Source organism: Rhamphochromis sp. 'chilingali' (genome assembly GCF_963969265.1).
Source record: "Rhamphochromis sp. 'chilingali' genome assembly, chromosome: 4".
NCBI classification, from domain to species: Eukaryota; Metazoa; Chordata; class Actinopteri; order Cichliformes; family Cichlidae; genus Rhamphochromis; species Rhamphochromis sp. 'chilingali'.
Genome location: NC_137948.1, coordinates 1,299,920 through 1,324,746, shown reverse-complemented (window position 1 = coordinate 1,324,746; position 24,827 = coordinate 1,299,920). Strand labels below are relative to the sequence as shown.

The following is a 24,827-nucleotide window of genomic DNA, read 5'->3' as shown; positions in this document are numbered from 1 at the left end:
ATCACCGACTCGTCCGCTGCACGCTGACGCTGCAGACAGATTGAGCGGCTTATCTGGGATCAGCTGGTTTGGACTGTTCCTACACCATCACATCAGTGCTGCAGGAAAAGGAGGGGGAGGCCAGATGAGGGGGTCACATCTCGCCTTTAAAGGCAGAAGGAGGACAGGATGTGTTTACCTTGTTTCTGCCACTCAGGGCTAAAAACAGCAGCTGTATGTTTTTAACAGGTTTACTTGAATTTAATAGAGGAAGTGCACATGTAGTCACCTTCCTGGAGCAAACACAGGTACAGCCCTGAACACGGGTCGAGTCTAATGCCGTTAATCCCACACTGTGCACACGAGCCGCTCCCTCTGGCGGCCCCTAGTGTTAAAGCACGGCGCAGCAACTCACTGCTGTTGCTGTGCCGTGTGTGTGATATACTCTTCATTTTAGCATTTTAGCATTCACATGCAGCACCACGCGGTTTCATCCCCTTCAGTAAGTTGACAAATGAAACGTCCCTCACGCTGCTTCCTGCCGCACAACAGATTTGTGTGTGTGGACGAGTGCCGGTGCTTTGGTTCTTGTACAGATCTGCGCACGGGAAAGATCGGAGATTATTCAGAAAGGCTCAGGTTTGTGAATGTGTGCTTGGAGCGAGGATGGAAGGACGTGAGCGTCTCCACGCCTCGGATCTGGAGACGCCGGTGACTCACCGCCTGTCTCACTGCAGACGTGCAGGACTGGATTTTACACTCTGACTCTTTTGTCTCCCTGTCTGCAGGGACGATGTCTGTTTCCTTCGTTTGCACCAATCATTAAAAACCATAATGGCAGAACAAATTATAACCAATCAGATATGAGAATGATGGTTCTTACCATGGCGATGACAGCAGCTCCTGCTCCTGCTAGTGCGCACACGAACAGGTGGAAGGTCAAGTCCAGCTGCAACACAACATACGCATGATGCGGTGGATTTGTGCTGACGGGTTATCACGTGTACGTGTTTTTGCTGCGTTCTCACCTCGTTGGATTCGCACATCTTGACGAACTTCTCGGACTGCGTGCACAACTTCCTCTCCTCGGAGATGGTCACCGCTCCTGAGAAGCACAAACGCTCTGTTAGCCTCTCCTCGTCCTCTGTGGTTGATGAAGGAACCGGGGAATCTCTGCCTATCGCAGCGCTCGGACGGTCCCTGCGTTTCTTTAATTAAAGCTGACCAAGATCAACGCTTCCCCGCTCCTGGACTGTCGGCCGCTGGGAACGGCCTTGAAGTAATCACAGTCCAGAGCGCAGCGCCTCATGAACCAGGAGTTCATCTTTAATGTTTTTCCTCCTGAGAAATCTTCATTAGTTTGCTGACTGAGGCCTGCTGCAGTCTAAATGTTGAACAGCAGATGGCAGCGCAGTGAGCGAGCGCACACAAGGCCTCTGGTGGTGCCTTTTGTTTTAATGTAGGCATCCTGAGAACAACATGGTGGGCAGTGCTGCATCGTGCACACAGTAATGTGCAGCATCCACCAGCTGAAGTCTGTCTGTGTGAACATTTAAGGAGGTTTTGAGCTAAGTCGTGCTAACATGCTGTTTGGAAAGACAGGTGATAATAATCAGGCAGAAAAATAATCTGCATAAAGAACCCAGACAGCTGGCACCTCTGGGCCTAACCGGGCCAACTTCTGGCACCTTACATGCCGAATGACATCTGACATTGTACTGATTTAAGGTGGAGCCGTGGCTCCTGAGTGAATGCAGGCAGCGACACCCAGAGACAAACATGTCCCGTTACTGCTTCCTGACATTTCTGTGATCTGTTCTCAGGATGTCTGAAGAGAGCCAGACCGCCGTCGCTGCTGTTATTCAGTCACACCCACATTTCACACAGGCTCAGCTGTCTAACCCCTCAAACACATGTTCAGGACTTCATCAAACACCAGAAACACCGACCGACAGGCCGAGCTCGGACGTTTTCTGTCATTAATGAATTTGCAGATATTTCAGATCAATGTTTTTCCTCTCGAGCGTCCGATTCTCGGATGTCGTTGCAGCGCCTGGAAGGCTTTGCAGCTTTCTGCTGGTATTTGGCACTTCTTCTGCACACACACAGGTTTTTCCATGATATGTGCCAGTTTGGTGTTTTGGTGAGTCACCATTAACCTGCCTGCTCTAAGCAGCGATCGGGTGATCCAGGATCTTACTTTTAATCACAGAACAAAGAACAGGCTGAGTTAAAAATCTGAACAGCAGCGTATGAAGAAGATTTCCAGTCTGCTAAATCCAACAAAGTGAAGGAAAAGATGTTCCACACATAAATTAGAGGTGCACGGATCAATGGGAGGGGCCGGTCTGAGCTCGGAGCAGCAGCACGGAGAAATTACAGTCATTTGTTTAAAGGCAGCTGAGCTCATCAAGCTGAACTCGTCAGTCTTCCTGTTTACAGCATCTCACATAAACTGCATCAAACTGGGAAAACCAGTCCTCCTTGTTTACCTCAAACTCAGAAAATGCGTTGTGCAAAGCCTGCAGAGGTCTAACCACAAAGAAACGAAATTCTTTTGTAAGTTAGAAATGTAGCTGTTCATGATTGGAAGTTCATTTAACATCAGGGTGCAAAGAGCAAAGGGTCCAAAGTCTGCGTACCAAACTGACGCAGGTCCAGGCAGAGGTTGGTTCCCTCCACCGAGCTGGTGTTCTGACACATGGACCAAACGTTGAAGTACATGAAGACCGGCAGGCTGGTGAATGCTGTCACCCCGAGCCACACCAGGAAGAACAGGTAGGCCAGGAACATCAGCTGCAAACACAGGCACACGTTAGTCTCGCACTGCTGTGCATCGCGTTCAGCAGAGCTCACAAAAGTCTTTATTCAGGTTGGACTAAAAAAAGTGCAAAATGCACATTCGTCTTCATCAGCCGCAGAGCTGAGTGGCTGCACTGACGCATGCACGCCACTCTAATATCTGTCACAGTTTCCAGATGTAGCTGACTAGACGAATACAAACCTCAGAAACCAACAGTACTTTTGTGATGAACATGATGAACATGACTGTGCTGTTTACTGCAAACATTTATTTGCAGGAAACGTTAAAGTGCCACAACGACATCACTTAAGTTATAAGTTATAAAGTTTGTGCAAATAAGTGTTTGATCCAGATAAAAGCAACTGTAGATGTGTGTGTGTGTGTGTGTGTGAGCGCGTATGTGTGTGTGTGTGTGTCTGTGTGTATGTATGTGTGTGTGTGTGCGTGCGTGTGTGTGTAAAACAACTTTAATGTCAATAATGGTCAATATGAATCATACTACTCTGCACATCCAAGTAAATATCAGTGATGCTGACCTTTTGCGGTCATTTATGGTCATGTGACATCAAGCTAATTATTGGCCCTCATTAGCAAAGTGGAGTTTGTATAAAATAGGAAAGGGTCACCACGTCTATCCTTCCAGCAGCTTCTTTGTTTAAATTAACACTAACTTAAACACAAATATGTCTTGACGAGTTTTAGAAGTTTTGACTCACGAATGCAGTAAGGCAGCGTCCGCAGGCAGTGATCTTGAACTCTCCGTAGAGATCGCGGATGGCTCCGGTGGTGAAAAAGCCCTCCACCAGCAGCAGCACTCCAAACACAAAGAATCCAGCTGCAAGGCCATAAATTATGTACTTCAGGATGTCGATGCTGCGGAGAGGACACACATCACAGCGTCGCTAATTAATGACTGCTTATTTATTTTCATGCTTCGAGTGCTCTTCAGACTTCTTCAGCTAAATCACCACGAGGAACTGCCAGAAACCAGAGAATCATGGAGGATTTATTCACATTAAAAATGTAAGTGGTGTAAATGTAGCCATTCCTAATTTTATCTTTATTTTCTCGTGTGTCTGTTTACATTTTTTTTTAAAAAAACATTGAAGAGCCAAAAACTGCAGTTCCAGTAGTGTCCACTAGAAGCTCCAGCAGTGAGTCGGTCTCTACACTGTTAAAAGGTTACAGCAGAAATAATCATGTTTACAGACGGCATGACTGCATGCACGGTTAGGGGCGTGGTCTCTTTGATTGACAGGTGGATGGCAACGATGATGTGAATGAAACACTTTTAATAATAATGAAGCAACAGGCTAGCCCAGAGGCTACGAGCTAGCTCAAAGGCTGCAGGTTGGAGACCACGTAATAAAGGAAGAGGTGCGGGTTCCCGGGCCTGGAGGGGCGGGGTAAGAAACTAGAACAAACAACTGTGTGGGCCAACAAGGGATTTATAGCTGTATAGCAGGAAGGGGCGTGGCCTGAACTTGAGACAAACTGTGCCCAATAATACAGTTTCTTGTGCTGTAAATAGCCTACGCTCCATTTCTGGTGAGTGAAGTTTTAGAATTTTATTTTGGATATTACTAGCGATGGGATGTCTGTGAAGGTTCTCAGTCCTCCAGGTCATCGTAGTCAAAGGAGCTTGCAAAGGAAAGCATCTGGACTTCTTTAAGTTGCTTGAAGACGTTTCACCTCTCATCCGAGAAGCTTCTTCAGTTCTAAGGTCAAATGGTGGGGAGTCCCAGATTTAAACCTAGTGGGAGTTTCCCCCCACAGAGGGACAAAAGGACCCCCTGATGATCCTCTAATCGCCTGACCCAAGGTGTGAAACCGGGTGTGGGTCCCAATCAGCCAGAGTTTCAGGTGTGTTCATTGTGAAACCTGGCCCCACCCTATCATGCGAATTCCTGAGGTCAGATGGCCCAGGATGTGAGTGGGCGTTCAGGCGTCTGGGGAGGGATCTCAAAACTGGATTATAGATGGCAGAGAGTTGGTGTCGTAAACCCCGCCTCTGTTCAAAGATGGTCGCTCACAGTGGACATAGATGCTTCTTTCACTCCTCTTTCAAACCATCTGTCCTCTCTGTCCAAAATGTGAACATTGGCATCCTCGAAAGAGCAAGCTCCTTTGACTATCGATGGGATGCACCAATTAGGACCCATTATCAGTTAGAAAAAAAGAGAAAACACTGAAACCAATGGCTGCGTTCATCTTTTATATACAGGCTATGCACTTCAGTTGACTTCAGCTCGTTCTGTTTGGGGTTTGTGATTATTAAGAGTGATTATTAATACTCCGTACAGAGAAAAGATGAAACACTTACATGGTGAACACATCCAGAGTGTCTCCCGGGGCTCTAATGACTTCAAAGTAGTTCTGGAGGATGGTGACGGTGCCGCTCAAAGCCTCGTGGCCACACCCACAGAACAAGGCCACGCCCATGTAGAGGAGGATGGTGGCGATGAGCGACGCCCAGGGCAGGCTGCCCACACATCGCTCGCAGCACTCCTTACAGCCTGAGACAGAGACAGAAACCGTGAGTCTGACTGCAGTTCGACAAATTCTATATGACGATGATGAAAGCAAAGGAGAAGACACAGGGCGGGGTTATGAGGAACGATGGTAAATTCAAGTTTTTTTACTGAGTTTGAATGAGTCACTCACCAAAATGGGTTTTTGTTTGAGTCACTGAGTCAGTTGACCAGAGAGTGCAAAAAATTTACATTTTCATTCAAACTTAATTTGTTTCTATTTTCATGTAAATCCTACTGCTAAGATGAGTGATTGAAAAAGAAAAACAACTATTTTTATAGCGCAAAAAAGAGCAAAAAAAAAAAATTAAGATTCTTAAAGGGAACATTTATTTTATTAGTATTTTCCTCAAATGTGTGGTGAATGAGTGGTCACGTCCAAATTCATGGTCTGCATCCTCATGAGGACGCGTTTGTAGGCCGATTACGTCACAGTGATGTGACGAAGGCTGTCCAAATTCGTAGACTCCTCCGAATGCGGCCAACAAATTCCCCAGATTTGAAGGATGGGTCGGGTGTGTCCTTCGTGGCTGATTAAACAGAAGTGTGAGACAATCAAGAATTTACGCCAATGTTCTTTTATATTTTAGATAGCAAGGAGCAGACGGCTGAGTTTATTAAACTCCACCGAGACAGCGGTGACGCAAATCTGAAGGCTAGACCGTCCAATTCCATAGCCGTTTACTTCCGGCCTACCCGACCTTCTGAGGACCCGGCCCACCTAGACCGCGAAGGACGGGTCCTCAGGAGGATGCAGCCCATGAATTTGGACATGACTAGTGAGTGAGTGAGTGATTCGTTCATTCTACGATTCAGCACAGGAAGGGGGGTGAGTAACTCAAATGTGCTGTTAGCATGTTAGCAGAGCGATGCTACTGTGAATTGAGGAGCTATCCGGTTTTTGGGCCTTTCTCAATGTGCGTACTTGTGCGTACTTGCGTTGTCGTGTACTCGTGATACGTCATCAGTCGGAGACCAAGTACTGCTCCAATTCGAAGTACGCATCAAGCCGAGAACGCAAAAAAGTCCCGGATGTGTTCTCGCTCCGCCCGTTTTATTGAGCATGCATTGGTGGTGACTTGTGTGGACTTGGTACAGCTAAATATCCCAGAATGCATTTCGTCCAAAACTCAAACGCAGCAATGGCGGACGAGCGGGGCTAAAAACTTTTAAATATTACTCTTTCTGGGTCACAAAATAAACTTTTAAGTTATTTTCAAGCGAGAATGTAGCTGTGTAAACTTCAAATATCTGCTCGATTTATCAAGATGTCATATATTTCCAAACGCACTCCGACGTTTTCGGAGACGTCTGTGACCCACCAGCTCCATAGCAGACAGCGAGGTCGAGGATCATTAGAGCCGGCGAGAACAGCGGACTGCCGGCACATCGTTTCCAACCCCCCCGCGGTCTTTTCGCTACTCAGGTTAAACAAACCCCAAACCCCAGCAGCTGTCTATTGTATTGAGTGTCCACTAAAATAAAAATAAAAGCGTTCTAACATCTCATCTGCTTGTTTTTATTAAGGTATGTACACGTATGTACATGTACACTATTTTTATTAATAGGTTAAACATGATATATAAGTCGCTTAGATCACTTCTAAATGTTAATGTTTGGTTTATTTCAGTGTTTTATTTGTTCCTGAGTAAACCGGTTTGGCTGTGATTAAAGTTAAGCTTCATAACATATTACTCACAGTTAAATTAAGAGGGGACGGCAGTAAAAACTCCGGACCTGTGACATCATCAAGTACGCTGGTGTTCCAATTGTACAAATCGCGAGTCCGTACTCGTGTGCGTTCTCGGTGAGTACGGACTCGCGTACTTGAGAATTGAGAAAGGGCCTTTAAGTCTGACGTCATTAGCCGCGTCCGGGTTCTAAACTCCGCTGCAGGTCCCAAAGTCAAACGATCACTACAGCATTACTGAGAGTTGAAAAACTGTCTAAATTCTTTCATCTGTAATAAAATGATCAGCGTTGCTGCTTTACCAGGTGTAACGATTAAGTTTAACATCCAGGCATCCATGAAAACAGGATTTATTAAATTTAATGGAGTTAGAAGTTAGCAGGAAGTTAGCGGAAGTTAGATCACTAGTTTCGCTAGTTAGCTAAGCATGATATAGCATGTTCTGACTGAGAGATTTATGAAAAAATTCAAACGTACAGCTCTGCTATCACTTCCAACATAAATGAAGACAGAAAACTAAACAGCAGTGACGTTTGTAGGGTTACTGAAGTTGGGCTAGCTGGTATATAATGATGTGCTACGTGATCGCTAGCGACACAGCTATGTTAGCATAACATTAGCACAGTGAAGCTGGATGTCACGGTTCTGGGTCCGTTGGACCCAGTATTTTGAGTTTATTGTGTTTTGATTTAAGTTTGCATCAGGGATTGTGTTCTTGTTCTCTTGTCGTGTTATGGTGATGAATATGATGTCTATTATGAGAGTTCCATGTTTCTGTTTGTCTGGGTTTAAGATGTGGGCTTAGTTTCATATGTCATTTCCTGTCTGTCTCTCTATGTCGAGCCTGCGTGTGATGTTTTATTGTGAAGGTCTGCGTCTTATGTGAGTGTTCAGTTTTACCTCTGTCTCGTCTTACGGATTATTCCCAGCTGTGTCCACCACCTGTGTGTAATTCCCGTGTTTCTCTGTGTGTATTTAAGTCGTGTCCTCCGTCATTGTAGTTGCTGGTCCGCCTGTGTAACCACCGTGTCTCGCTCGTGTGTTCACCCTGCTGTTAACCATCGTCTGCTTCTGCTCGCCCTGCTTCATGTTCATGTTCTGGTTTCTGCGCTATAGTTTAGCTGTTTCCCTGTATAGTTTAGTTCGAGCTCCATTTGCTGTTTGTCCTCATTTTGTGTTCAATAAACCACCTTCACCTCTCCACTACTGCCTGCGTTTGGATCCCCCTTCATTTCCTCCACACGGCTCCTCTCACTCGCCGTGACACTGGAGGATGAACGCTAACTTCTTTCCACTTGATAAAGTTAACGTGAGGGTTCCTGATGGTTAGAGACAAATGCAATCGCATGGCAGGATGTAGTTGCATCGGAATCTTTAAAAACTGAGCTTTAAAATGATTAGCAGTAATAAAAACCGAGAGAGGCCGACATTGATCACTGACTGTTTTTATGGGCTTGTTGAGATGAAATAGAACAAGTTACAAAGCATTAAAACATGTTTAAAGCACAATAGCCCTATGAAACGCAAGGTAGTTTGGGCCCTGAAGCAGGATTCAGCATGTCATCACTTAAAGACCGGATTGTCTTGATGTGAGCTTCTACTCAGGGTTTTTTCTTCCAGTTCAGAACAGAAATGTTTCTGTTAAGAAACTGGCTGTTGTTCCCCCCCACACACACAATTTTAATTATAAGCTAGATATATTTCTACTAATGAAATTAGTTTGCTAACAGCAACAGGAATGAGTCAGTTGGGCTTGTGAATCATGATTCACGAGTCAGTAAAGTGATTCTCGAGTACTGAACGATTCGTTCATGATTCGCACATCACTAGTTATGAGCACACAGACGGCGGTAAAACGAGCATGTGCACCGCCGGGTTGGTCATTACATGGAGCAGCACGTGCAAAGTCACAACATAAAGTTTTACATTTGAGTGCAGAAACCAAAACTCCCAGTTTGCTCCGTGAATGTTGGCCTACAGGAAATAATGCGGATGCAATAACTTTCATTTGACGTTCCTAAAAAATGACTCCTTTAAATACCGAAGAGCAAAAATGAAAATTTTAAAAGCTCGTGAAGAAGAGAAAACCGAGCAGAGATCAATGTAGCGACGGCCGCGGCTCTTCCTCCTCCGAGAGCAGGAGATGAAACGTGATGCCTAAATGCCTCCTGAAGGGTTTTATTAGCTGTGAGTGTTTTAATGACCAGTTTGATGTAGCTTTAAATGATCCGGTTGATTAGCAGCTCTTACCTCCTCATGGACAATAAGCCTCACCGACAGACAAACAATGTGTCACGCAGTCAGTTAAACTGACACAATGCAAGAGCAGCTGCACATATAAACTGACATTCACTTGGCTTCTTCCCCACAATCAGCTGAATTCAATGCAATACATTTTAAATATTGGCTCAAAATAACCTTCCTACAACACAGGAGCAGACAGAGAGCTCCATTCATAAAGGAAATGCTCCCTTATTAAAAAACTGGATTAAATCTGAGCTAATTATACTTTTTCCTGTGAAAACGTCCTGAAGTACATTTATTTCAGTACTAACGGCACCACAAACATTCTCACTCCTGGTGTGAGGATTTTAAACACACATGACTTTCTTGGTCTCCTATTGGACCTTTGGTTGGTTTCTTTGGGGAATCGTAGGTTATTCTTCAGTGAACTTTGCAATGAAAGCATGCAAAGTGAAGGTTGTAACCTCTTTGTGAATCATTTGGTCTTAGCAGCACAAATGCCTAACTTATATATTGTATTTGAGGAAAACAAGACTGGAGCACCTTAACCCGCTCCTCCTCGTCCTCGTCCATGCTAACACTCCTGCTGAGTCTTTTGCAGTGAGAGGTTACTTCTGATCACTCTGCCTGTTGTCCAGAGCCATTCTCCTGTGCTTGGAATGATTAAGTAGAGCTCTCCACCTGCCACATTATGTAATTGTGCAGTAGCTGCGAATGATGCACCAACAATTCGGCTATTTTCAAATGACTCATTTGTGTGGCTGCCAGATAAACAGTGATCTTTCCTCTCTGAGAAGCTTTTCAGTGCAGAAATAATGGCAGTAACGCAACGACGGGAGGCAGCAGAACAACATCTTTCCCTGCTGGACTTCTTCCACCGTTTAACGCAAACATCTACATTTCCTCCCTGGTGTAGTTTAGCTCATCTGTCTTGCACACATGTAGAAGCAGGAGAGGAGTATTCGAGTACACGATGACTCACTGGGTTGTTGTCAGTGGTGACACTACAGCTGATGGGTGAAATCACTGTAGACGTGTTTTATGCTGCAGATCGCTTAAAGCTCGTCAGCACAGGAGGTGCAGCATAAGCAGCTCATTAGCAGGAGGTGTTCGGGCTCAGTAATCAGGATCCAGTGTTCAGTTCTGTCTTTCAGGAGCGACCCACGATCACATGATCACAGCAGGGGGACAGATTAAAAGCCAGTGATGGCTGCTTTATGTGCACAGAGAAGAGAAGACACTTCAGGAACTTCAAAATAAAATAATAATGCAAATAAATACATAAATAAAATATAATTTCAGATTAAAACCAGTTTGTTTGAGATCAGATTTCAGATTGTAATGTAGACACACATTTAAAGGTTCTACAAAATGTTTCCAGGGTGGAACCAATGTTCGATCTGTTGTTTAGGATTGACGATATTTTCAGTTACATGCCACAGTCAGTAGAGGGCAGCATTTCCCTTTCTCAGTGGGTGGCAGTTTTCCCAGTGTGTGGGTGAAGAGGGGGTACGGCAAGGTGTGTTTTTATTAACCCCTTCAAGTTAATGCGATCAATGAGATGCGCAATTTGTGCTTTATGTGTTGGTGTGGAAACAAGATGTTTATTTGTGACAGAGCTGTCGAGTGTTGGTCAGTGCAGTGCAGAATGTGTCGACATTTTGTACAGTCTCGCAGCATAGTTGGCGGCACCTGCATCCAATAAATGCCAGTAGGAATCAAGAACGCCATTTTTCAACCTGGAGGTAATTACGGTTACCATCACAGAACACACACTGTGCTGTGCTCCAGTCCCAGAAGTCTGAGCTGCCGTTTCAGGGTTTGTTTCTGAGAACCAGTGAGCAGGTCTGTGCGGCAGTCTGAGGATCACCCAGTCAGCATGATCCTCAGGTGGAGCACCAAGCATCCATCACGGTGACACACAAAATTTACACATGTGACGCTTCAGAACAGAGCCTCACAACCCGGGAAGTGGCTCCATCATTTATCTACAGTCTGTGGTAGCGGTGTGTTTTTCTTTGACTGACAGTTGTCTGGCTGTGATGTCACAGCCTGCGCGTCCTCCATCAGCCCCACCCAGTTACTTCACCCTCCACTCAGATTACGAGGAATTTCAATTCAAGCATACTGGACAAAATCAGTCTCTCACACACACACACACACACACACACACACACACACACACACACACACACACACACACACACACACACAACAGGGGGTGACAAAGAAAAGTGGTGTGTGTGTGTGTGTGTGTGTGAGTGAGTCATCATGCTGCTCAGGTTTAATTGACCACCCTTGTTGCCATGCCAACTGGGGTGTGGCAGGAGCCTGCTGACCCACTTTGCCTGTAGCGTTGTCATGGCAACAGCGCAGCACTGTGAGGGCTACAGTCTCACTAATGCATACTGTCTCTCTCTCACACACACACACACACACACACACACACACACACACACACACACACACACACACACACACACACACACAGCATGTTTTTCATCACATCGTTTTGAGGAAAACGTTGACGTTGACTGCAGATTTTGCATGTTTCTCTGCAACAACGTGAGCCGCCAACGAAGGAACAAACATGGCGGCTCTGCCAGCAGGAAGGTACCATTTTGCTGCGCTGACTCCATTTAACAAAACGTCCCCGTGCAGCTGAGTCGGCTCGTGGCTCTGAGTCTCACACACACATTCATGCATGTTTGAGCTGTGAGGCAGATGGAGCTGCGCGTGCACGCACGCACGCACGCACGCACACACACACACACACACACACACAGCTTGATAATATAAATGTGCTGTGAAGCTGTTTCTGCAGTATGTTGCTGTCTGAGTGTTTTCATTATCAGCACATATCTGTGTGTGTGAGGCTGAGTGTGTGTCCTGAATTTGAGCCATGTTATAATCCCGTCATATTTCCATATTTGGGCTTTAAACGCAGGAAAGACCCAGTGACCTGGTAAAAACCGGGACAGACTGTGTGCTGCATCTCTCTGTGTGTGTTTTCTTTGTTTAGGAGGAGCTTATTTTTTTAGATGATCGCAGGAATCCATTTGCTGTTCCACTGCAGATCAGTGCTGATCATCAGCCTCATAATCCTGCGGGACAAACACACACTGTACCTCTAACATGTTCACGATAGAAACAAAACAATCAGATCTGACTCTTTATTGAATTGATATTTGGACCGTAAACTGTGACCGTGTGACTGAATAAATCTTTTCCAGTACAACATATTTCCCTGTAAACCTATTGAAGAACTTGCACTGGATTTGCCAAACTTGTAGGGATGTACTGAGTGTAGGTTCTGCTTATGTTGCTGCTTTAGTGGTTTTGTGGCAGTTTAAAGTTAGATTTCTATATATGAGCATGAGGCTGAGAGATACCAACTAGATACAGTCGGGCCCACCTCAAAGAACTGCTTGGGCTCTGGAACCAGTCTCTTGGAGAGGGGCTGGACTCTGTCCCAGTGTGGAGTTGCCCTCCGTGAGTGGCGGCGGGTGGGTATCTGGGTGCTGTATCTCCTCGACTGTCTGCCTGTATACTGGGGTGTTTCCTGGTGGACAAGAGCGTTCCTTCCCTTTGCCTTTGGGTCGGGGAACAGGTCCTGACTTTCATCTGGACGCTGAATGATAGTTCAGAGTACCGAGCCTTCATGGGATCACTGAGTGGGGTCCCTGTGGATGCTTCATCTGGTGACACTGTCGTCTTACCCGGAGACTTCATTGCTTACTTTGGCGACCACAGTGAGACCTGGAGGGGCACGGTTGGAAGGAACAACCTGCCTCATCTGAACCCGAGCTGTGTTCTGTTATTGGACTTCCACCATAATGAACACAATGTGTGTGTACATTTTATCAGGTGACCATGAGGACATGGAATAAGAGTTTTGGTCTGCCTCAAAGCATTTCTGTTAAACCATCAGACAACTCAGGAGGGGAAAGTGGTGCTCTACCCGCACAGTGTGCAGTGGTGGTGGGGTGCTGCTGTTTTCAGCTGAAGATAATCCCACTGGCATGGCATCCGTACAGGAATCAGAATCTGGGGATGGGGGAGATGGCTCACCTACCTCTTGGGGTGAGGTCACTGAGGCAGTTAAACATCTCCTTGGTGGCAGGGCCCCTGAGTGGATAAGGTTTGCCCTGAGTTCCTAAAGGCTATGGATACTGTAGGGCTGTCTTGTGTGATGCGCTTCTGCAACATCGTTTGGAGATGTGGGGTGGTAGTTCTGGATTGGATGGGGTGTCACACTCAGCCTCCCTGGGAAAGTCTACGCCAGGGTGCTGGAAAGGAAAGTTCATCCGTTAGCCGAACCTCGGATGCAGGAGGAACAATGAGGTTTCGGTCCTGGTCGTGGAACACTGGACCAACTCTACTGTCTTGAGGATATTTCAGGGTGTGTGGGAGTTTGCCCAACCAGTCTACTTGTGTTTTGACTTTGACAAGGCATTCGACCGTGTCCCTCTGAGTGTCCGGGGGGGGGGGGCCTGTATAGCTATTGTAAGAGCTTGCGCTGCAATGCCAGCAGTAAGCAGTAAGTGTTGAACTCCACCAGGGGTTCTGTGTGGTGGATGATGGCTTCCACTTGAGTGGTCGCAGAATCTCATCTCTGCTTATCACAGATGATGTGGTTCTGTTGGCTTCATCAGGTGACGGCCCCAGCTCAAACTGGAGAACGTTCCCAGCCGAGTGTGAAGTGGTGGGAATGGGAATCAGCACCTTGAAGCCTGAGGCCATGGTCCTCAGCTGTTAAAGGGTGGAGTTCCCACTCAAAGATGAGTTCCTGCCCCAAGTGGAGGAGTTTAAGTATCTCGGGATCTTGTTCACAGATCGACAGACGGATTATTGCTGTGTCTGCAATGATGTGGAGACTGTACCAGTCCATCGTGGTGAAGAGAGAGCTGAGAACAACAGCGTAGTTGATTGTTGATTTACCAGTCAGGCCTCACCTGATGTCACGAGCTCTTCGTAGTGACAAAAAGAACAAGATCGTGGATAAAAGGGGCAGAATCAAGTTTCTACGAAGGGTGGCTGGCCTCTTTCTAAGAGATAGGGTGAGAAGTTCAGCCATCTGGGAGGGGCTCAGAGTAGAGCCACCGCTCCTCCACATCGATAGGAGCCAGTTGAGGTGGTTCAGGCATCTGACAAGGATGCCTCCTGGGCGCCTCCTGGGTGAGGTGTTGTGGGTATTCCCCACCAGGATGAGGCCCCGGGGCAGACCCAGAACACGCTGGAGGGATTATGTCTGTCGGCTGGCCTGGCCTTCTCTGCTTAGGCTGCTGCCCCCGCGATCCGGCCCCGGATAAACAGAAAAAGATGGATGGATGGCCTTATTAACATTAAGTTGATATCACCATCTTGATACTATGTGAACTTACATTTGCAGAAAACCATGAACGTACATAAATTAAATGACCAGAACTAATTTTTAATTATTCTTCATTAATTTTTTTGTAGTTCTGTTTGTAATAAATGAGGTTATTTCCATGTTCAGTGTTTCCCTGGCCAATTTCAGCTCTGTTCAGTTCAATTTTGTTTATATAGCAGCACTCAGAGTTAACCCGAGGCTCATTTGAACGTAAGACCCTAAAAAGACTAAATTGGGGCCAAGTATGTGTTATGTAATATTCTTGAAGATAACTAAATATTAATCAAACTACGAATGCATTTTAACTGCGTTGTTACATTGTTTCACTGATTATTAGTTCAATGAAATTAGTTTCATTCATTTTATAAAAGCAAAAACCAAAAGCATTTGCTGCTTCCATGTTCTTAAATGTGTGATTTTATTATTTTCTTTCTGATATATTCTGGTTTAATCCCAAAAAGTGGATTCTGTTCATCTGGATGCAGCATTACATCCAGATGAACAGAATCCACTTTTTGGGACTTCCTTACCTGGATGATTGAGCGTGCATCAACACATTCATGTTTAATCTCTAATAAGCAGTATTTGTAGAAAAGAGACAAACATTATGGTGCCAATAATAATATTGGATTATTGTGGGGTCTACCGTACAATATTAAAGCTGCATTACCTGCGTTGCAAAGGTGACCCGAGGAGGTGCGTCATGCTTTCTATTGAGATGCATTAGCTTCAGGGTTATGGTAAATGGATTCTTATGTGGCGCTCTACACAACGTGCCACATTCACCCAATCACACAAGCACTTTCTTCCAAGTCTTTTAGTGCTTCCTAGCTAACCTTCATACTCCGTGCAAAACTTGGGGTTAGTATCTTGCTCAAGGATACTTGGCATGCAGACTGGAGGAGCCAGGGATCGAACCACCAACCTCCAGATCAGTAGATGACCTGACTCCACCTCCTGAGCTACACCCACTTCATCCCACCCCAGGTCATCTATCATCAGCTCTCGTGTGTCAGAAATTTAAAGTTTTCTTCCCTTTTTAAAATGTTTCTGAACGAGTTGTGGCCATGCTCCCGAAATAACTTCACACATGACAATTAAAGACCTCAGGATGGTGGATCCTGAGGTGAGATGTATACACGGAGGTGCACATCTAATTGACATAAACCTAACCCTAACTGTAACCCTGACACTAAAACCACATTTGAGTCTCCAAATTTTTGGGAACCAGGATTTTGGTTCCCATAAGTGACTGTTGGTCTCCACAATTATAGCAGCATGCCAACTTTCTGTTCTCATAACGATGTCTAAACATGTACACACACACACACACACACACACACACACACACACACACACACACACACACACACACACACACACACACACACACACACACACACACACACTCTTTCACATTGGGTCTTGGTGCTCATTAGGCTGTATTTTGTGCTGTTTTGCCTGATTGTCTAACAGACCAACAAACACCACTGCTGTGTGTGTGTGTGTGTGTGTGTGTGTGTGTATGTGTGCTGTAGGAGAGGGTCACTGAGCTCTCACACAGACACACAAACACAGAGTGGCCTGAAGATGCACTCAGGAGTCAGGACTGGGTTCTAATGGAAATGACAAGCCCAGCCCAGCGACACCATTAAGACTGAGCGGCCGTGCAGCCCAGTGGAGGGTAACCCAGATAAATATAGGCGTATGCATGTGCACGCACCGCCGTCGTCTACATGCGAAGCTTTTCTCTTTTAAACGTTTAAGGTGTTTTTTTGTCTTTGATTCACAACAACAAAATTTTCATATACATGGATATCTTCTTTGTGACACACACACACACACACACACACACACACACCGCCTCCTGAAAAGATTTTCCAATCTGCCAATCAAATTCTCTGTTGATCCACAAACCCCTCCCTCCCTGCCTCCCCATCACCGTGACAACCGTTCACAGCTGTGTGATAGAGGCAGGCGCTCTAACTTTATCACCGATGACAGTGGCTCACAAGCAGCTGTGCTCACAGAGTTTGGGGAGAGCCGTTTTACCAGCCGTCTCATCATTAACGACGCAGTGACGGGAGATTATCTGGCCTTCGTTAGCCGGACATAGGCAGCTACGCCTACCTGTGGGATAATCGGGGGATCGGAGCAGAAGCGCTGACTCGTTAGATTCATCCACGTGTCTGTGAAATCGCATCACAGCGGAGCAAGTCAAAAAGCCAGCATGAAGGCACCTTCCTGGTTTATTTGTCTGCGTGCGCGTAGGGGCAGCACTAAGCTTTAGTTAGTGTTGTGAGGGCGGCGACCAGATGATCAGTGATCTACTCTGTGACAAACTGGAGGAAAGGGACAGCAGGGGCCAGCAGCTCGTACCTTAAGAATCTAAAGTTTTATCCATCAGCCTTTGGTGCTGCAGATATCCTCACACAGGCCACGATGGAGGTTAACGTGGTTCCTTCGACTGAAACTCTGTGAGATTTTGCCAAGTTTAACACCTCGTTTAGCATCTTGCCAGCAACCCCTAAAACCTTGAAACAGATGCACGGTCGGTGGGCTTTCACATTTTGTTCTTCTACATAAAACACTTCCATAAATGCACCACTTTGCCTTTTGTTTCCCTGCAGATGTTAAATATCGTCTGTGTTTGCAGGAATGCCACAGAACCACACGCTGATGGAGGCCAATAAATCAGGCCAGCAATAACAGGGAGAAGATGAGGGGGGAGACCCAGTGAGACCAATCAGTTTCAGTGATGGATGACTCTCAGACAGCCAGACAGAAATTATGAAATATTACGAAGGCGAATTCGGTGCAATCATCATATTTGCCTTCAGTTAAAGAGGAGCGCTGAGAGTTCAGTGAACGTGTAACGCTTCACGGGGAAAGCTGCTCTGAACACGTTCGTGCTGGTCTCTTACATTCAGACTATCCTCAGCTCACGGCTGCTGTTTGGAGGGTTTGTGACCGATCACAGATCAGTGTGGTGGAAATGTCGCTGAGTGAGATGGGAGACATTCATCCAAGAAAAGCACACATTGGACTGGATAGACTGGGAAATGAATCAGGAAGAAGGCTGTGGACTGGAATTATCTGCAGCTGCTCTGCAGACACGACCCTCGATCAGCTGCGCACACATCTAGGATCCGAACACCGACCGGCTGAACATGCTGGGGTTTGATATCTCTGCAGCTCTGTGCAGACTTTCATGCTCACACAGAAACAACATTCAGAGCGCCACTCTTGCCACGAGACAAGCCTCTGAAACGCCATTTTTAGACCTGCACCGGAAGCTGAGCACCCCACACTAATGAGATATCTGCACCAGCTCTTCCACCCCCCCGGTTCCACCCACAAACAGAAAATCAGAAAAACACAAAGCTTTTGGACTAACTGCACGATAATGCCACAGATAAACAAGACGCCGATGCTGTTGAGGCATCGTTTCTGCTCGTGTCGATGTGTAGATGCAGAATGTGAACCACTCCCTCCTCCCGAGGAGCTGCACACACGCAGACTGTGGTGGTGATGTCATGCACAAACCGAGGCTGGAGCCGCTCCACGAAACGGTGAAAAGTGGAAGCGCTGCCAGCGCTCGCTGACTTTACAGTGATACAGGAGGATTTTCTGAATTGCAGCTGGAAACGTGATGCTCGACACGACAACACAGAAAACACAAAAACATTTACACGTCGCCAAACACCACCAAACCACAGGAGGGCGTTGGTGTGGACGGCGAAGCGCCGAAGACGAAACTGCAGTGTAAATGTGAAACGTTGTGTCCATATCCCACTTACACGAAACTGCTGCCACCAGCATTTAGACAAACAGATCTCTTTAGAAGTAACGAGCTTCATCCCGCTGGGAGGATGAGGAGCTCGGAAAATTTCAAATCTCAAGGAAGGCTCACAGCATTCAGGGGACAGTTCAAGCTAAGATAACAGTGAGGGATCTCTGCCTGTGGTGCCAAAAAAATAGGGACAGTTTTGTGACGGCTCCACGTATCACTGCGCAGGAAGACGACGCAGAGAAAAAGTAGTTCCTGCATGAAGCGGCTCAGACCAGCGAGAAGGCTGCTGAGGTTTTTAAGGTTTTTCTTTTCACACCACACGGCCAGCAGCACTTAGTCCCATCATATTTTCAAGATGGCAGACACACCTCATAAACTGAGCGACTCACACAATGTCTGCTACGTGGAGCTGCTCACAGAAAGGTTGGAGTTTTACTTTTATGTATTTAACGACGCTTTGAGCGCCTTTCAATTCACCAAATGTACAGCAGGGCCTCCAAGACTGGACCCAGCACTAAAGCACGTCTCTCCAACGCAGTCATAACAATCTGCTCATTTTCATGTTCCTCATGTAAAAGTAGAAATTTGGGGTTGTGATGCTACAAAAAACTTTCCTGGCATTCGGCCCAGAAGCTGCTCGTATCCGGATCCGAGAGGTGACCGGACACACCGAGCCGCGGGTGTTACGGCGAGGGCCGGGGTTAACCTCCTTCCTCTGAGGTCGTCCAGCCAGCTGCACACAGTGTGTGAGGCTGAAACGCTCACAGGCAGCAGAGCAGAGCTGCTTTTCATTTCATGTGTCAATGGACAGTAATGAAATTACCTCCACAGACAGAGAGAGATAAAGCAGAAACATCCCGTATGCCATCCTCCTCGGCTGCTTTATGGCTCCAGCATCTCACCCTCCCCTCTCTGGGCCTGTAAGTCAGTTTGTATTGACTCACTGCACTCTCCATGAAGTACCTTTCTATTAGTGGCCGTGATAATGAAATGGATATGAGGCAAATACACAAAGTCCGCTCTCAGCTTTCTCACTGAGATCTACAAAACCTCAAAACGATTTTTACGATGTCCTCTGGACCGCAGCAGCGTGAGAACAAGCCTCGGTCCGCCCTGCTTCCCCAGACAGAAATTATTTGTAATTATGCTCCTTAATGCTAATAAAATGCTCATGCTAATTTGTAGAGACACGTTGCCTTTTAAAATGAAGCCGGTGTTTCCTGAGAAAGACCCTCGGTGCTCCTTTCATATCAGCGGAGACCGACTGAAGCTCAAACCCGAGAACGTGAAGGAGGAACGGATCAAACAGGAAGAGATGAAACGGCAGCAGCTCACAGACCGCAGCGGGGTTTTGTTTTGGTGTGTTTGTCATGTGAGGATATGATGTCTGGCACCAAGTAACCACAAATGATCGCTCCTCCTTCTCTTCCCGTCTCAGTTAATAACTCTGATTTTCTGTTTTCTTAGAGAGATACTTAAAATGTTGACATGAAAGCATCACGTGTACAACCTGCACTCACACCTACTGAGGACACAGGGATCTGCACCTAACCTCAGCTGGGACTGGATGTGTGTCAAAGAACGAGCTCAGCTGATCGATGACGGAGACTGTTCAAGTGTCATTGTGAAGACACAGTGACATCCCCCTGTTTACAACATTGTCAGAGTTGTATTACACAAATAAACGGATGATGCAAAAATATGACACTAAGTCGAGGTGCCATAAATGTGAAAGTATGATTAATACGTACTTCTGCCATTGATCTGCCATGCTCACTGAGCGTGACTGCATTTGAGTTTTTGTGAGAACCTCTGGACGGTGTCGGCAGCGTTCCATCAAACGTCGGCTTACAGGACAGAAAAACTAAGCGAACACAGGCGCACCAAAGCCTGCAGTTCCTCTAACATCCACTAGAGGCTGCAGCATTAAGAAATAAACATATTTACTGCCTGCATGACTGCATGCACAATTAGAGGCACGGCTTAGTTGACTGACAGGTGGGTGGTGACACAGGCGGCTGTAGCTGCTAGCCGTCTGCCTGAACTGGACCTCCGGACGCGTTTGTGCCGTGCAGCTACCATTAACTGCTCACAGGTCCTTCCAGGTGCATCATTATCAGCTCGAAAAAGTCTTCTACCCAGACGACTTCATGTCACACAATCGTCGGCCACTTCTCCAAACTATTGTACTATTACTATTGTAACATGAGCAGTCACCGTTTTAACCGAGCCAAATAAAGGACTGAGGCATGCAGTAGAGCTCTAAATGACCTGAGCTATCCAGCTGCTCCCAGAGGTGCACGTGAGCAAACAAACAGCCTGAGACGTGTTTAATGAACCAGAGATTTTCAATTAAACCAGCAAGTCTCTAAAATCGGTCCTCAGCAGGAAGGGAAAATGATCAAAACCTTTCAGAGTGTTGCTGCTACGCTTTCAGACTTTCAGGTTAGAATACATGAAACTTTAATTAACTCTGTGGAGAATCTGGGGTCGGTTACCACAGCAGGAAGTGCTTATATAAGATGATGAAGGGATTTCGTAGACAAATGCCCATTAATATAACCCCAGAAAGAGAAAGGAGTTGGAACAGCTGTTTAAAGATTGGTTTTTACTACACTGAGTTATTATTGTCAAGCTTAATAGTTTCCTTTGAGCCTGAAAGCAGCACGTTCGTGCTAACAGCTGATGGACAAGCACAGACGATTTACAAGAACAACCTGAGGAGTCTGTGGTCATGATGAGCTTTCCTTCAATATGTAAGACTTCTACACAATAAGACTGTTTCTGCAGCCAGAGGAGTCGCCCCCTGCTGGTCGTCGGAAAGATTACAAGTTTATTACAAAGGCCACCTTTTCATGTCTGAATGAGAGTCGAGTGTTTGGATACAGTCTATGATGAGAACAGGAATGAAATCAAACAAAATGCTGAATCCAAACGCACCTTCGGATCTGTGAGACTTTTGTTCTGATATGAAATATTAAATCCGTCTCTGGATGACGGAGAACCGGAATTTTAACTAAACACCATCCCTGCAAACACCAACGTTGGCAAAGTCACAAATTTCAGAACCTTCACTGTAAAGACTTTTTATTCCACTCGTGTGACATGACTCCATTTCACATTAACATATATGACAGTTTTTGGTCCTGTTAAAAGTGAACTATGGTAGAATTATTGGAGATTATATTTAATGCACCCTTCAGCCACATATCTGCAATCAAATCCATTTGAACCTTTATTGAAACACCACTGATGTAAAAGTAAATCGATTCCTTTGAAAACAACTCTACGTCGTACTTATACAGCCGCTCTGTGTCTCTCACCTGTGCTGCCTCGTTTCATCTCACACCTGTGTTTTGTGTGGTGCAGGGGAAGAGATGAGGCCTGTAATGGCTGAACTAAAGACAGGGACGAAGAGGGAGTGTGACACGGATGTAGGATGGGAACTAGTTAGAGAATGGACAGAAGGAGAGGGGGTGAGGCTTAAAAAAAAGAGAAGTGACAGGAATGAAAAATCATGTTTGCTTGAACACCACCCGCATCTCTGATTGGCTAAAACAGGTTGCTTCCAGAAAAAACACACAAATGCGCCTATCACACAACAGAAGACGATGTCAGGATGGTGTTTCCATAGATACAGCGAGAATAAACATTCATTTGGCCTTGTATATAAATATTTCTATTTTCTTTTAATCAAAACCGCCTCCTTTATTGGTTGTATTTGTGAATCTCTGCAAGCAGCAGTTGATGTCTCATTTGGCTCTGAAGGTGTGATGAAGAAAATGGACACGCCCATTTTTACTGCCAACATCAACAACAACAAGAATCATTTGGGGGGGAAAATGCAAAATAACACTCTCTGCAAACCACCCCGAGGCGGTCAGAGGGATGGACGCATGTGGAAAGATTCAGATCAGAAATAGAATTTGAAAAATGGACGGCGGAAGAAAAACGGGAATGAAGGAGCGAGAGGGAGTCAACCGAGAGAGTGAGATGGTGGCGAGTGGGAGATCAGCCAAAATATCCTCTTCTAGAGAGAGAGACAGAAACAGGTAGACGGGAAAACAAGATACAGACAGAAAGATGGAAAAAATCCAGCCTGGAATACACCAAGGCTGAACGGGTGAAGGAAAGAGGGGTAAGGGCCAGAGATGGAGAGATATGAAGAAAATGGAGGGAAAGGGAGCGACACAGACGGAAAAGGGGGGGGGGGGGGTGCAGAGAGCGAGGGAGAGTGGAGAGGAAAAGGCGTTCAGACAAGCGTGAAGCATCAACAATGAGGGCTAACAAAGAAAATCCCAATGGAGGCATCAATCACTGCCCCACTTATCCCTCCTCCCTCTGATTTTTAGTCTTTATTCCAAGGTTTTGCCCCACGCACCCTCCTTCTATCACCCTCTTCTTCCCCTTTTCCTCCCCCAGCCACTCCCACCTCCATCCATTCATCCATCCATCCATCCATGCATCCATCCATCTGTCCGTCCATCTGTCCGTCCAGCCTCCAAAACAACACCAAGCCTCCGGTGTCTGTCGTTTCCATGCACCCTCAGCCCAAACAATCTGCGTATTTAAGCTCCCGTTCATGGACGCACACGGCTCGTGTACGATCCCGTGTTTTTATCCGGAGCAGACAGCCTCCTGAGGAGGCTCCATTACAATCCACAGCCTCTTTCCATTTCTGCCGAGATGACTGATGGGGAAAACGGGGAATGTGAACCGTGCTGAGAAAAGTTGGAAATTAAATATACAGCCTAAAGTCTAAGCTTCTTTTCCCCTTTTTTCCCTCCAGGACGTGTATGCCGTCCTCCTTCTCTCTGCCCACAACACACAAAGGAATCCCATGATACAGGGAGGGAAGGATGAACAGAACAATGGCATAAAGGAACGAGTGACGGAAGATAAAAAGGAATCGATGGCTCGTCCTTTCCTACCTTTCTGGCTTTGCGATTCATCCATGTTTTCTTCCATTGTGGCAGGTTACAGTCCCTTTGTCTCGGTTATGTGTGAAGCTGTTTAAAGCCCCTTGCTAGCTCTCAGCAGAGTGTGCGTGTGTGTGTGTGGGAGGCAGTGTGTGTGTGAGTGTTTTTCCCTCCCTGCAGATGATGGAGGCTCAGGGAAGTCCCTGTTCCAACGCTCTCTCTCCTCACTATCTGGACCTGTCCAGCATCCTGTCTCTGGATCCATCCACAGCTTTCGCTTTCAGTACAGAAACAGAAAAACATGAAACCTCCTTAACAAAAAAATATTGACACTAATATTTTTTTAGTCTTAGAAAATTAAAGAAAAGAAACAACACGTGCAGGATTTCTCATGACCAACGACAGAGTAAAAGCTTAATACTAATAAAAACGAAGGCATCTGTCTATATTTACTCCGAATGACAAAGTAAAGAGATGTGAAAAAAGCACAGACAGGTTAAACAGAGCAGCGTGAAAACATCCTCAAACACGGTTTCAAGGAATAAAAGGAAGTCCAGGGGAAACAACAAACGAGGCAGCTCTGAAGTGACAAAGATTTAAAATGACATTAGCTCGTTACCAGGCCTCTGGAGAACTACAAGACATGTTGAGTAGGTTTTTTATCCATTTAAATCAGCTGTGTTGGATCAAGGACACATCTAAAACCTGCAGGACACCGGCCCTCGAGGCCTGGAGTTGGACACCCCTGGTCTAGCACATCCCACAGATGCTCGATTGGAATGAACTCATTGCTGTGCTCCTCAAACTATTCCTGATCCGTTATCCTGCTGAAAGAGGCCACAGCCATCAGGGAGTACCATTTCCATGAAAGGGTGTAGATGGTCTGCAACAATGCCTAGGTAGGTGGTACGTGTTATAGCAACGGCCACATGTATGGGAGAACCCAAAGTTTCCCAGCAGAACATTACATCACACCGCCTCTTCCCTTACCTGGTGTTTCCCAGGTGAGCAACACACCTGTGAAACATGATTCATCACACCAGGACGCCTTCTTACATTGGTGCGTGGTCCAGTTCTGATGCTCAGGTGCCCATTGTTGGTGCTTGGACGGGGATCAGCATGAGCACCTTGACTGGTCTGTGGCTGTGCAGCCCCACACATCAGGCTGTGATGCTCTGTGGCTCTGACACCTTTCTATCAGAACCAGCACAAAGGTGAGCCTTGGCTGCCCATGACCCTGTCGCTGGTTCACCACTACTCCTTTGTGGACCACTTCTGATAGATATTGAGTCCTCCACACTGGGAACACCACACAGGAGCAGCAGCTGTGGAGAAGCTCCGATCCAGTACCCATCATAGTTTTGGCGTTTTGTAAAAAAAAATCCTCACACTTGCCCATTTTTCCTGCTTTGGCCACATCAGCTTTAAGGATAAAACCTTCACTTGCTCCTGATGAATCCCATCCACTAACCTTTGATCAAACTGCCTGGACAT

At 46.2% G+C, this 24,827-nt stretch overlaps 1 protein-coding gene across 1 annotated transcript in view; it reads right to left on the bottom strand.

Annotated features, from left to right (window-relative positions):
* The window catches only part of LOC308396170 (neuronal membrane glycoprotein M6-a-like), a 29,364-nt gene extending 5,884 nt beyond the window's left edge, over nucleotides 1–23,480 (bottom strand). Inside the window, exons 1-6 of the mRNA XM_080881298.1 lie at nucleotides 23,346–23,480; nucleotides 5,106–5,298; nucleotides 3,499–3,655; nucleotides 2,622–2,775; nucleotides 1,008–1,084; nucleotides 863–928 (exon numbers count right to left, since the gene is read on the bottom strand). Of these exons, the coding sequence (XP_080737424.1) occupies nucleotides 863–928; nucleotides 1,008–1,084; nucleotides 2,622–2,775; nucleotides 3,499–3,655; nucleotides 5,106–5,298; nucleotides 23,346–23,382 (684 nt within the window). The 5' untranslated portion in view covers nucleotides 23,383–23,480. The remainder of the gene's footprint in view (nucleotides 1–862; nucleotides 929–1,007; nucleotides 1,085–2,621; nucleotides 2,776–3,498; nucleotides 3,656–5,105; nucleotides 5,299–23,345) is intronic.
* Nucleotides 23,481–24,827: the final 1,347 nt, after the last annotated feature.